Source organism: Tribolium madens, unplaced genomic scaffold (assembly GCF_015345945.1).
Source record: "Tribolium madens isolate multiple individuals breed KSU strain unplaced genomic scaffold, Tmad_KSU_1.1 Scaffold_7;HRSCAF=85;Tcas5.2_LG10, whole genome shotgun sequence".
Taxonomy (NCBI): domain Eukaryota; kingdom Metazoa; phylum Arthropoda; class Insecta; order Coleoptera; family Tenebrionidae; genus Tribolium; species Tribolium madens.
In genome coordinates this window covers 6,659,862-6,674,935 of record NW_025401050.1, presented here as the reverse complement: position 1 = coordinate 6,674,935, position 15,074 = coordinate 6,659,862, and the positions used below count along the sequence as shown (strand labels likewise).

General features: G+C 31.3%; 1 protein-coding gene across 20 annotated transcripts in view; it reads left to right on the top strand.

The window, feature by feature from the left end:
* LOC123010289 (CUGBP Elav-like family member 4) overlaps positions 1-15,074 on the top strand; it is a 372,656-nt gene that overhangs the window by 304,203 nt on the left and 53,379 nt on the right. For 17 of the 20 annotated variants that reach the window (XM_044407045.1, XM_044407033.1, XM_044407034.1 and 14 more), the window contains one exon: positions 12,644-12,692. In XM_044407045.1, the coding sequence (XP_044262980.1) occupies positions 12,644-12,692 (49 nt within the window). Of the gene's footprint in view, positions 1-4,468; positions 4,645-12,643; positions 12,693-15,074 lie in introns of those variants that run through there. The other 3 variants (XM_044407053.1, XM_044407050.1, XM_044407036.1) reach the window with 2 other exon arrangements.

Sequence of the window (15,074 nt, the reverse complement as noted above, 5' to 3'; positions counted from 1 at the left end):
TTGCTGTAAATTACACGACTGTTTTGCTTAGTGTATGAAAATGAGGTGTGCAAAAGGTCGATTTCATGGATGGATTGGAGTGTGTGCACGAGCAGCTGACAAATTGATTTTCCCTGAATTTGAACAAAAAAATTCAACTTTGAATTAGTGTTGATTCTAACGATTATGAATTACTACAAGTAGCTTTACTCAACAGTAAACATATTTTAAACATGATGTATGTGTGGCATTTTGGTGCATTACAGTGATGAAAACAACTATATATCGTCTAAAATACACAACTGATATTTATAACTTTTGCAAGGTATGGGTTAAGCACTTTCAGATTTATTTCTGCAATTAATTACTGCTTAACAATTAGTTAAAGAAACATGTAAAAGTGCATACACTCACAAATAAATTTATTTTAAGGTGATTTAGACATTTTTTTTTCCCAAAAAAGAAACGCATTTTAACAAATTTATTGTTTTAATACAAGGGTAACAATCGTGTTTTTTAACAAAGTCATATCCTTATAAGCCCAACAGTTTGAAAACATGAAATAAGTCTGCGAACAAAACAAATGATGTTCACAACTTTCCTTATACTTTTAATTTTTCTCTTATCTGAATGATTCTTTTTTTAATTATATTCGTTATTTGTTTGTTTACCTCTGAACCTACAAAATATTTTTCGTTGCAGGAAACGAATCCTTATTAAAGTTTCTTTTGTCTTCGAGTTTACCATTCCTTTGTCAAAGTTTTTCTTGTTTTTTCTACAAACAATGTTTTCTTTCATTTTATTCTTTTCCACAGTATTTCCAGTGTAATAGAGATTTTGACGATATCTTTAGTATCCGTTTTTTTCTTAAACTGAAGCCTAAATCAATGTTCTACACCTTGTACCAATTGTTATTTTTATAAAAATCAGCGTCTCGCCGATAAAAATCTGGTCTAATAAATTTAAGTGTTTAAGAAATAGTCGTCGTAAAAAACTGAAATTTTTCGTGAAATGGAAGAAAAAGTCCGAAATCTTGTTGTTTCCATTCAGAAATAATAGGAGTGTGACATCGATTTTGAATCGGTGCCAAAGTGTTTTCAGGTTATTACAATCGCTGCTTTTATGGTATTGACTAATTTGAATATTTCCGATAACATTATAACATAAATTTGCAAGTGTTTTCCACCTCAGTTTGTAAGGTTGCCAAATCCGAATTTAGAATTTTTACATAACGTGTTCCCCGTCTCACCTATCATTGGCGTCACTAAAACCACCCCAAAGCTGACCCATTCTTAATCGATTTACTTTATTTAATTCTTGCAGCTATAAATCGCGCAAACTTTTAAAACGATTGACGAAAGTTCACCAAACTGTGAACCACTTTGCTTTTATGTACATAGAGGCGTACATACTTGGCAATGTTGCCGCCAGATAAGTTCTAATCCTTTGAATTTTACGGATTTCAACAACGTAAACACAATTTTAATTTAGAGTTTCAGCTTCTGTACTCGCTAAGAAAATACAAACACAACAAACTTATATTGAATATAAATATAAATATGAATTTTTCACTTGACTCGAATCTACTCTTGATCGAGACGATTTACCGCCTTCCAACGATAAGCATATTTGCATTAATTATTTCTACCTTCCGACGAAATTTAAATAAATAATTACGAAGGGACTGGAAATCGAAGGTCGGGGTGAAATCAGGGGATAAAGGCGCTTCATTGCCTGGTTTCGATTTATTTATTTTTAGTATTATTAATATTTTGCTTACAAAATCGGGTTTTAAAGTTTAATAATAACACTGGAATTTCATTTATTTATTGTTTACATTTGAATGTTATAAACATATTAATAAATGACATCAAAAGGTTTGACATTTTGATAGTTGTAACTATATAAATTTGAATTAAAACTGATTTTGTTGATAATTATTTATACAATAAAAAACTGTAAATAAATATACAGGGTGCGCCACAACTCGCGCCCCAGAGAAAAATGCCATATAAGGTAAGATACCAGGAACATGGAAAAAATGTTAAAAAAATTTTATCTATAAAAATTTCGAAGTTATGAGGGTTTAAAGTTTGCACTTTGACTCTATTTATTTCTGTTGGAAAAATAATTTTCCAAGTTTTTTTGCTATATGCTATTAAAAGAGGAAACAAGGAAGCTGTATCCTAAATTGTAACTCTGTTCAATGTTATTTGTGGGTTTTATTGGCAAAATTTTTGTCCCTTTACTAAATAATTGTAAAAAAACATATACAAGATCATCAGTATCATTAAATAGATATAAAAAAATGTCAAATGTCAAAAAGTAAATGTCAAAATTTTTTGACAGATAAAATTTTTTAAACATTTTTTTCATGTTCCTGGTATCTTACCTTACTTGAAAATTTTCTCTGGGGCGCGAGTTCTGGCGCACCCTGTATAGGTATAATAAGAGACAAAAAATATTTTTTTTAGAAAACGAACTATCATGACTCACTTTGTAGAAAACAGTCTAACAATCTAAAATATATCTACACTTTATTAATTTTTTTTCTATTTTTTAGAATTATTTTATTTCATAATTGTTGTTGATCCAACAAATACTATACAGTGTGTCCTCGAATAGGTGAAAGGACACTTGTAAAAGATAAAAAAAAATCTATTTAAATTTTTATTTTTTGGGGCTCTGCTTAGTTAAAGACTAATTTCTAACATAATTTAAATTTTAAAAAATTAAGTATGCTTTTGGGAGTTTTAAGAAACCTGTTTTTTTGTAGAGTAAAGTGCCTTTATGTGACAAATACGACCAAAAGTTACTAAAAAAGTTGTTTAGAATCAACATTAGACCAATATACCAAATTTCAAAATCATCGGCCAAATATGTTTTTTATTTATTAATTCACGACTTAAAGAATTTTATTTTTAACATTTTTTTTTAATAAGACTAAAAAAGTTACATTTAGAATATTAGTACTAAATACATTTTTTACGTTTTTGTTGAAAAAAACCTGAAAAATTATAGTTGGCCAATAATTTTGAAATTTGGTGTAGTAGCCTAAAAGTTGAATCTAAACAACTTTTCTTAATAACATTTTGTCATATTTGCCACATAAAAAACACTGTAACCAACAGAAAAATACAAAAAATACAAAAAATTTCAAATCTAAAATTATGTTAGAAATTAATCTTTAAATGGGCAATTTTTTATCTTTTACAAGAGTACTTATCACCGGAGACACAAATAATACAGTGCATTGCGCTGCGAACAGATAAAAAGACAAAAAAGATATTGTTATTTATTTTAGAATTTCATTTTTTACAAAATTTTGTTATAAATGTATTCAGACAAATTATTCTTGGAGATAATGCTAAAGCAGTCTGTGTACAAGTAGAACCGCATTTATTGGTTGAAACTGAAACATTTTATACACCAAGTACCCAAAAATTTCGATAGAGTAAAAATAGTAGTACAGAGCATTTTCAAATAAAAACAATATAAAACTTAATGATCTGATTTTTTTAAATTTGACTTGCAATAATGAATTGAGTATTTTTGTATTATTTACATAAACAAATAAAAAAACACGATAACAAGAAAAAACATAAAAACATTCACAATACTTAGCTTAAATTCCATATACTGAATTGTAAATTTTATTGAAAAATAATTGCTACCTATTTTTGTCGATCTAACTAATTAATCTTCCTAACACAGTATTTTTGGTAGGCCAAACTTTTTAAGCTCAAAGTTTATTTCTAAAAAAACTTTCTTATGTAACTAAGTTTATTCTTTTCAAAATTCAATAAATTAGGTTATTAGAGTGAACCCTATAATATATGTAAAACACAATGTTTGCATTGTCGACATTTTTGATTGATTTTGTCGATACTCAAAGTAAACAGTTTTATCATCTATTTGATTTACATAATAAATGGAACATCAACATAACTTTAATTAGAAGATTATCGAAATGTGTCTAATTTAAAAAAAAAACATTCGTTTCTAAATACTGAGTGATCAAAAATCAGTAACACTGACGCATCATTAGATACACATTTGATAAGTTGTCAATCCAAAAACGCACCGACCCAAAAATTGGAGGTTCCGAAACAATTTTTTTCCTACGTCTCCCAACAAACAATTCTACAGTAGTAGTACAAAGTCTATTTAAAAATAAATAACCGCGTTTGGATAGATCGTTCAGCAATGATGTTTATTTAAAGATAACACAGCTGATTAGTTTTTTCACGCACTATGATCGATTTTCCATAATGCATTTTTCCGTCAAGGGTTTCTCCTGATCGCGTCAAAGTGTGTGTATGTGGTGTAACCCAAGTCGAGCGTATCGAATTCGCCCGAGACAATCCTCCAGGTCGCTAAACACTCCATCTAACTGCACATCTCATTGCACGATCGATGTGGAAGCGTAATGGCCATAAGGAGTGCGTGCAAGAGGCGCGTGCGATTGGCTGCGTTTCGTCGATACACCTCGCACACTCCTCCGGGCGCAGAACGCGCCCGGAGTTCGAGGGGTGCGTACGAACAACCCCACAATCCAGTCGCGGCGTCTTGGTGTGTCGTCGAAGTCACAGTTTACTAAGAGTTGGCCATATGGTGCAAGTACTGGAGGTGGTCAAGTCGAACAATTTCGACTTGCCCAATTCTGTAAGTAGATAAAAACACAAAAAAATTACTTTATTAAAAATTTAGAGTCTGAAGACAAACCGGTCGATTAATCTATTTTGGTCAATTCACAGAATCGTAGTATTTTTTTAAATTGATTTGTTTGTTGTTTTGCTTGAAATTGAATCGGTTTTTTAGCGAAAGCAACTAGTGTTTACCCGGAACGAATTCTACTCATATTCTAGAGCTGGTCTTTATTTTCCCAATAAAACTAGTAAAGAAGTGATTTTTCTAAATAGAGTTCTTATTCCATTTGCCAAACAACTGTTTTATGGATCTTATGATTGTTTACCTTTAATTGAAATGCAAAAATGTGTCAAGGATGAAAAGTTTGTTTGCTGAAGATATTTACATTTGGTGCGCAACAAGGTCTTGATTATTGAATTGACATTAGTTCATTTACTTGTTTCTACATTTTTTAACCATTTTGTTCCATATTAATTATGTACATTGTTTACGAGTACACAAATAAATTATAATTAAATAATTACATTGTGTTGTTTTTTATGTAATATACAAATATTGTGATTCCATACTCTTTTATTGGTTGCTTCTTAAATTTCTTTAGTGTTTTAAAAACGTGTCTTTTTGACAACTTTTTTTTAATTTGTAATAACAAATGCAATAACTACAAACAAAAGCATTTAGTGACGTCATTAAAGTAATTAGTAGCTTGTTAGCATTTTTTTTAATAGTTATCATAATTGTTTGAAACTTTCATTACTTTTATTTCTTTCATATTGCTTTTGACAAATTAATTCCGAAAGCAAAATAAATTGGCAAAAAATATATATAACACATATTTAAAAAAATAAAACAATGTCCTTTTAAAAACTCGACAAGTATGTCATTTATTTCAGCAGCAAATTATTAAATACAGAAACACAGAATTATTGCTTTTTTAATATTGAAATTTCTTGTGGGCTTAATAATAATACAAAATTATGCAGAAACAAAATACCTTCGTGTTTAGTTTTTCTTTGTTTTTAAAAATCTAATCTGACAACTATAGCTAATTTAGAATAATTACTCATATGTAAAATGGTACAAAATACAGGGTGATTTTTTAAAACGAGCCACATGGAATTTCTCAAAAAATAAGCAAAAATTAGAAAATTTCTAGACAAATCAATTGTTTAATTTTTTGACATTTGATTACTGTCAATCAACGCAGACGACATTTTAGAGCTATCTTTGCACTTTTATAGTAATTTGTGCTAGATCTTGTTCTGCGTAACGTAAATAAAAAATACTCAAAACTCAAAATAAAACCGAATTCCTGGTCAAAACATCTTTCATTTGAGGTATCACTAAGGGGATGGTGCCATTTAAAATTTTGAAGAGGTTGTTTGTATTACAATGAGGGTTAATGCTACAATTTTCAAAAGTACACTAAAAGGTGTCTCTCTGTAAACAAAAATTGACCTGTTTCGAGATTTCGAAGTTTTGTTTACTTTATAAGATGTTCAAAGTGACTCGTATGAAAAAAATTACTCTGTAGGTGAAAAACATTTTAATATTGAAATTTTATTTTAATATCCCACTTTGATAAACAGTGTGCTTTGAAGCTTTGAATTTGTCATTGACAAGATGGGAGAATTAAAACGTTGCTTTAAACATACAGGAACTATAGTTTACCGTTGTCAAGTTGATAAAGTATATTATTGACATTTAAATGTTAAAATACAGGTTGTCCCGTTTGTATTGTTACAAATTTAACCCACTGCATCATCAAGAAGGTAAACAGCATGTTTCAAAAATGATTTACTATAAAGTTTATGTTTTATATTAAACTGTCTTTTTGAAAACATGAACATAAAAGGACAAATTTTTGAAAAAAATTAAAAAAATGCAATTTGAGGTAAACTTGAAACTAGAATATTCTGAAAAAATTGCCATATTTTTTGCCAAAATTGCAGTACTGCAATAGATGAAAAACACACCTAAATCTTTAACTTCCAATAACTTGAAATAATTAAAAACGGCATTTTTATTTATTTCTTGTGCCGAATTTCGTGCAGTTTCAATTCTCATCGCGCAAAAAACCTTCGATCTTTTCAACCGTTTCCATATTGATGTCTTCAATTGTTGTGTCGACTTTATCAAAGCGCAGTTCCAGAGTTCAATATGTCAAAAAGACAAAATGGACAAAATACGTATTGCATCCGATCCAGCTATTCCATTCCTCGACTTCATAGATCATTGTTCGTTTGTAAATCGTCTTGCTTTAGTCAAGTGTTAAGCGCGAGTTTCCGTCTTCTCTCTTCGACCACTAATTCTCCATAATTTAAGATCTCCCACCGGTCTCATATCGATTCAATTCTACCTTGTTAATTGAATGTAACGATCGAATTTTATGACACAGGGGAGCTAATCTTTTTTATCGCTTTTATCACATCTCTTGTTTGGCCAGCATTTGATTGCCGGCGAGAAATTCCCTTTGGAAAGAAAAACCTACACTTCTCCAATATAAATGAAACTATATTTACCTCCCTGTGTAAATTTCATTTCATGCCTTTCATTTCGACTATTTACGGAGGGGCTGGGAAATTAATTAATTAATTTCAATTCGTTTTGCCTCTACATCATCAACGCGTATCATAAAACACACGGAAATTTTATTTATTGAAGCCGAGTGCTGTCTATCATATTATCAATTATTGCACGACGTTACACTGATTCATTTTTAAACTTGTTTTGTAACCGACAACAATCAACCTCGGCACTCGTTTGAATCATTAATTAAAACGCGAACTACAATAGAATAAATATCAATAAAGTGGCCATAACACATCAGATACAGATTCGAGAAATCGAAATGAAAACGTGCACGTCATTACGTGATCTCTGATCAGGGGTGACTCTCCCCTTTTTGCCCCAAGGGCTGCGCCAGAAAAACAATGAAACATTTTGCGGACTTTAGGGTCCGTCCTCATGTTTTAATGAAAAATAGAGAAGCTTCAACAGTTTTAACAATTTTAAACCATTGAAGCTACCATAATTAGCATTTTTTTCTCCTGTTCTAATAAAAAATAGAAAAGCTTCAACAGTTTTAAAAATTTTGAGCCATTGGAGTTACCATAATTGGCTCCTTTCTACTGTTTTAATAAAAAATGGAGATGCTTTAACAGTGTTAACAATTTTGAGAGACTGAAGTTAACCTCTAAGCCTTAAATCCAACTTTTTTGACAGAATTTTTTTTTTCAATATATCACTCAAACTTCGATTTTTCTAATTTAAATATTTTTAATAGGTTGCAAGAAATAAATATGTATTTACTTTGACTACTGGATTTACCAGATGCTAATCCAACAAACTTTTATATTTTGAATTTATATTTGCATAGAATTCACTTTCTTACTACGTTATTAAGAAGTTTCATCTTTCAAAATAAGCATTTCTAAACCACACATGTTGCAAAAAATGAATACATAATTTAACCACCGCATTTGACAGACTTTAATCCAACAAGTATTCCAAGAATTCATGTTAAGACAACAGAAGTATTTTTTGAGTGTGTCAAAACTCGCCCTCCAAAGAAAAAATTTTAAGTAAGATGAGATATCAGAAACATAGAAAAGCACAAAAATTTTTGCCAATAAAACCCACAAATAACATTAAACAGAGTTACAATTTAGGATACATCTTCCTTGTTTCCTCTCCTAATAATCTGTAGCAAAAAACATGGAAAATAATTTTTCCAACAGAAATATATAGAGTCAAAGTACAAAATTTAAAGTCTCATAACTTTGAAATTTTTATGGGTAGATTTTTTTTTAACATTTTTTCCATGTTTCTGGTATCCTACCTTACGGTACCTGAGGCGCGAGTTCTTGCGCACCCTCTATAATTAAAGGTAGGTCCACAGCGTTTTCCAGATCTTAATACAACAAATCTTTATTTTTGGTGTGCAAATACAAAATCTAATTTTCTATTACGCCATTAACAATGTTTTCCTTTGAAAAAGTATTTTTCATCTACAGGGTGTTAAAAAATGAAAAATATTTTAGGAGATACGTAATAGTATGGACCAAAACAAAAAAGTCTTAACAAAGTAACGGTTTTGGAGATATCAAAAATTATTCGTTTTTTGAAACATTTATTTGCAATCTGTTCAAACGAAACCGTTACTTTGCAAACCCAAGTTTATTAAGACTTTTTTACTTATTTTGGTCCAAACTACAACCTCCTTAAATATTTTACAATGTTTTTTTAACACCCTGTATATCCACAATTTATTAAATCCAAAATACTAAATAAAAATAAGACGTTGTAGTAGTTATGCTTTTTCCTTTTTTTTTTTAATTAAACGTTTTTTAAACCAAATGAGTTGAAAGAAATGTGCCAGATTTTTATCCAACACTTTTTATTTTGTAAACTTCGCATTGACATTAATTGAAACACATAATTTGTGGTTAATTCACCACGTTCACCAGATCTTAATCCAACACATTTCTAGGGTCAAAACCTGAATTGTATTACATTTTAACTATAAAATGATTATTTTTTTATGACAGGGGCAAAATATTAGTTATTCGTAGATTTTCCTTCCAATATAAGTGAAATCCTGGCCCTATTTTTGCGATAGCATCTGGTTGAGGAAATTAATTAGGCAAGCAATTAAGAAATTTGTTTCTCGGTTGTTCCAACTGTTGCTAAATTCAATAGAGATATCTCTGGACGTTTTTATGCGGTCATAAATAACCGCCTCGAACGGGAAGAAAACATTTGTTGCATCCGAAATTCGGAATTCAAGTCGTTGATAAAATTATGCTGATAAGTCTGCATTATAACATTTGACACGTCAAGTGAAATATGTAGTTGTTTCACCCAGACGGTTTCGAACGGAACTTAAATTTTACTTAGTGTGAGATTTGGTGGTTTTGTGAACTGTTATAGCTTTTTGCTCCTTCTATTCCCAATTTCTTCTCTATTGACTTAAATGGCAAATATTATAATATGGAGTTTTGATGTAATTGCTTCGGCCATTTCCTTTAAGAAGAAAGCCTTTTCATCTTTTCAATACCCTTTCAATAAGATCTCAAGCAGTGGGTCAGCTCTTTCCGAAAATTGCTCGAGGTATAGGAGAGGATCAATAAAAAAATTCTAGTCGAATATAGAATTTCGCAATCTTTCTTTCGCTTTGTTTCGCCGTCTAATCCAACTTTATTGACCATTTATCATTTCACTGTCTTCATCCATAAGTTACCGATATTTGTCAATATGAGTGGCAAATAATGACAATTTATGGCTTCTAGTCGAGATAAATAACTCATCTTGTGATTTTGTAATTGTGCGAAACTGCACCCTTGATTGTTCAGGAGTTGGTTCAGCCCCTGCTGTGGCAACTATCGATCGTCCTCCCTCAATCACGAGGGTTAATACTGAAATAAATTACAAAATTTGCCTGAACAAAAGCTCGTTAACCGATTTCTTCGGTCAATCTCAGTGATTATATTCCGGGCCTATCAAAAACAACCGACAGGTACTGACATATTATCAATATCCGCATCCGAAAACGGCTCAATCTAATAATTTATTACAGCTGTCGGCTTTCTTACGCGTTTATGACAGACATCGGTCATTCCGCATATCACGGCTATAATAGCAGACACTGGAAATGTACTGATAGGCGATAACAACATTCCTCTATAATGGACAGAAGCTCGACTTTAATTTCCTGTCATCAGAGTAAATTAGCGCAGAATTCTCTCTGCAATTGGAACATGTGAGGTATGAATTATAGCGGTTGTTGCCGATCGACGAGATTCTAATTAAGGCAATATTACGATCAAATTGACCAAACGATAGTTTGTGGCGGTTTTTCAGCGTTTTGTTCAACTATTTGGTACGTTTTTCGAGTGATTTTATTCCCAACAAATCGCGGGATTATGGCTGCCACGGCACTGGGAAACAACAGCTGACTAAATGCCTCGAATCTAATTAAACACATTTTAAAAATTGTTAAACTAAATAAACACAACTCAAAATGCTGCATCAATAATTGGATGCAACATGTTATTTAGCTTTTCACCGAAAATAGTGGTGAGTGTAGATAAAATAGTAGGCAAGGGTAAATGTAAGTCTTGAATTTACCGTATTTTGCGTTAAATATTGACTAAAAACATTTTTTTCTGGAACAAACAAAATGTATGCATTTTTTGGAGCAATGTTCTATCTACTCTATGTAATACATCTTTTCATTTCATTTCATTAAACGTAACAATCTATGCAAGACATACGTTCGTTTCCAAAAAAACACAAATTCAGGGTCCCTCATTATAGAGTAACATCGATAGTAATATCCCAAGTGCATACCAAATTGTCGATAATTTTGTCTAGTGCATAACATATTAACATACACAAGCCTATTTCCCGAACAAAATTTACAAAAACAATGTTTCCATTTTGAGAAATTAAAAAAAATAAATTTATGTCAATCAAATCTTTCAGGTAACAGCTGCTTTTCATACAATTTTTTTCACAATTTTGCTTTTATTTTTATTTTGAAACTCTAAGTAAGCCTAATATTAGAGGCAAAATAAACTTGTTACAAAGACGGTGATGAAAAAGGATGTGTATGTAGAAAAAACTATTCTGTGTAACATACAACAAAATTTTGTGTAATTTCATAGATGAAATATTTCCTCTATGGTAATTTATTATTTTGACTTGAAATTCATGCAAACACTAAGTTTTTCTAGAGCTTTAGTCTTAAAATCGTTACTTTCTTCACCCTTTTTTTCATCCTCAAAAGCTGTTCACCCTAATTCATGATTATTTTGTCTTCTAATCAATAAGTTACTAAAAATTAAAGCACTTTTAGAATACTAAAATTTCAACAGTGCTATGTTAGCGGTACTCGATTTATCTCCGCTTTTGAGTTTTTGTCTCCATTTTTTTTTTCTAATAACGTTTAATAATATTTTTATTAAAATAAATCAAAAACCAAAAATAGCATTTTTTTATTAAAATTAACACAAATGAATTTGCGAATAAAACCAGCATTAAAGCTATGACAAAAGATGAAAGTATATGTTTTCCTTCCAGATGTAGAAGTAACCACCCAAGTAAGTAAAGGCACTTTTCTTAAGTGTAATTTTTCCTACAACCCATTAAGAAAACCTTCAAATATAACAATTTCTCTTAGTATCCCAGTATCGCCATTAAATCTAACACTATGTTTTCTCATTTCTATGGGAAACGTAAAGAGAGATAAAATGTTTATTCTTCGACACTGTCAAAATTTACGGTTTTTTTCCCCTGTAAGAAAGTTTTGACAACTGTTTGGCATTTCTTAATACGAAACGTCAGATTATTTTTAACAGATTTAAAGCAAGTTTATTGCTTATTGAGTCTAATTTGAAGAATAAAATGTTGTATTCAACTCGTTTGAGTGTAAATCGGACGCTTTATTCCACCTCGTGGATGATAAACCACTCGTTATACTCGTGGTTTAATAACCCACTCGATGAGATAATCCGTCCGATTTACACTCAAACTCGTCGAATAAATAACTATTACATCCCTATGAGAAAAAAATTCTATCTCTCTGAAGAGTAATTGGCCACCTTCCTTTCTAAAATTTGGATGCAAAAGCTTACTATTTGGTAGGATCGTAAGTCATCTTTTCATCTAATTTCTAAAAAAAAATATACGTTTTGATGTACAGTGTGACTTGTTTCCATAAAAAAACTCGTCATTTAAATTGAACTAGACGGAAAATATGTTGCACACTCCCAACGTCAGTTTACAATTTCTTATTAAAAATTCAGTCGAAAGCTCCCCTAATGATTTTTCCATTAGCTTATGTCTAGTGGACTAATGTTTATGAAATATTCATAATAAACTTCTTAGATGTTCTGTTTAGTGCAAGAACAAAAAACTTATTGTTATTTAATGCATGAAAAGCCGGCGGTAGTAATATTTAACACTGATTCATCGTAGTTCTTGTAAAAATATTTTGACGTTCTTTTTCCAGATGAACCGCCCCATCCAAGTGAAACCAGCGGACAGTGAAAACCGCGGAGGTAAGTTCTTGTTTTCCTTTCATAATATGCATTATTCATTATTCAATTAGAAGCTAGCAGTTTAATGCTGCCACTGCGCAGCATTAATTAACTTAAATGGATTCTCAAGATATTTTTCTTCTCAACTTTCGTTTTAAATAAAACGAAATATATACTATATAGGTATTGCAGCCCCAATTACAATATTCATACTCAAGACGAACGATTTTAACCTACTGTAAGATTTCTGTACCGTTTTGTCGTTTGTAATTAGACGAATTGGAACTATTCGAACGTAGAACACATTTGTGCACTCCAAATCGATCCAAGAAACCCTTCTAACTTTTCACAAGCAATCAATCATTGTTAAGTTGGAAGTTGATGTTTTTCCTGTTGCCAACAACACAACTTTATTATTACCTTAATTACGTAAATATTATTCCTGTTACTGCAATCTAAATGAACACCAAATCAGTCACATGAGCTTATCATTTTATCAGCTTTATGAAACACTCATTGTTACACTAATTTCGTTTTATCTGATTTGTTGTGCTCATAACGCGATGCCTGATTTATGCACACCCGTCAGTTACATCACAACAATGAAACATGAGTACAGCAATGGGCCTATAAATGAGCACTGAGGAACGCCTAAGACAAACAAAAACAGAAATCGTACTACAATAGTTTTTTTGTATTCGCTCCCGAAAACAGCTGTTTTAGGGACTCCCTAAAATGAGTCTTTACCGGACTCAATAAATTAGTACGCAAAACAGTTATTTTATGTACTCAGTCCCCAAAAACAATTTTTGCGGACTAAAAAATAAAATTGGTTACTGTGGTGACGATATTTTTTTAATTAGTAAGATGTGTGAATTCGTGTTTTGGGAGCTTTAACAAAAAAATCTTGTATGCGCCGCGTGCGCAAAAGGTTTTAGGTGACTCCTCTCATTAAAGACTCGGCTCTTACGTCGCCTCGTCATTAATTACGATTCCTCCCCTAAAACCCTATTTTGCGTACTTGATACATAAATAGCTATTTTTTACAATTATGTCGACGAGCAAAGCAAAAAGTTGTCTAAAATTAGTGCAATATTTTTTTATCTGCAAACGTCACACTTTATGACTAAATGTCACAAATAAATGTCACTAATGTTGTCTCTTTTTTTGTCGTTTTTGACGAAGTACTTCAGCATTCGACATTTTTCACTACTAACTACACTAGTCATCCACTAGTTAAATCAACACAAATTTTTCAATGCGTTTTAATTATTTTGTTCATTTACTTGCTAATCATAGTGTTGCTCGTTACTCTCATTTGCGGATAAAATAGTATATGTTATTTGGAGTAAAAGTGAGTTTAGCTGAATTACTAGCCTCACTAGGTTTGGCTTTATGACTTTTACTCCTAATAACATAATATACTATTATTTACATCATATGTGCATTACATTGAGACGCTCGAAATCGGTTCTGTGAAAAATCCGGAATTAATTCCGGTCTAAATTGGGCATTCGCTTTGGAAATCCGTTTGGTGTAGCGCTAAATTTTAAAATATTTGCCGAAGCACTAATGTAAACGGATTGGCTCGAATGAGTGCACGAACAAGATTTGTTTTTCGTTTTGCTTTGGCGTTTTTTCTCCCTAGAGCTGCTATAATTTCGTAGCGCACACACTCCAGGAATTAAACGGGAAAGTTATGAGAGATGAGCAAGCATTAAGCGTGCAATTTAAGATGAAAGGGATGCAAACGACAATCGCTGAATGCAGGTATTTACATAAATCAGACAGCTCTTGTGTTAAGTGTGTATGTGCACGCGCTTCACGTGGCATTGCTTGTGACATTCACGCGTACTACAAAACGTCATTTCCACTTTAGAGGAAAAGGGGTGGAAGGCTTCATTCAACTTCAATAATAACGTCACTGGGGTAAAAATGACTGAATTATTTAGACCGAACGAAGAGGAGTTAGGTTAAATTAGAATGTGGCGTGAGCGAAAATAGCAGATGGCATTTCAAAGACAATTAAAGCGAGTTTGAGAGGCTTTCGTGGTAGAGAAAAATCAACAGGTACTCGCGTGCAACGGAAATAATACACCAGATCTAAAAAAAGATACCATATTATGTCACAAACACGATATTTGATGGATAATAACAGGTCCTACGTGTTTTAAACGACACAATCGATAATTATTTAAGACGAAGCGAAGTTTTGTTTCAATACAGAGGCTTTGTTGTCTCTTCTACACTTTTTGCTTATTTCCTTTTTTATACTTCTAGAAACATTTGTATTATTTTATTTTCTAGTTTTAGTAAATAAAAATTATATTTTTTCATTATAAAAAAAGATTTCTCCATTTTTCTTGATTATTTTGTTTTTTAATTTTTAACTTACTGTTTTTT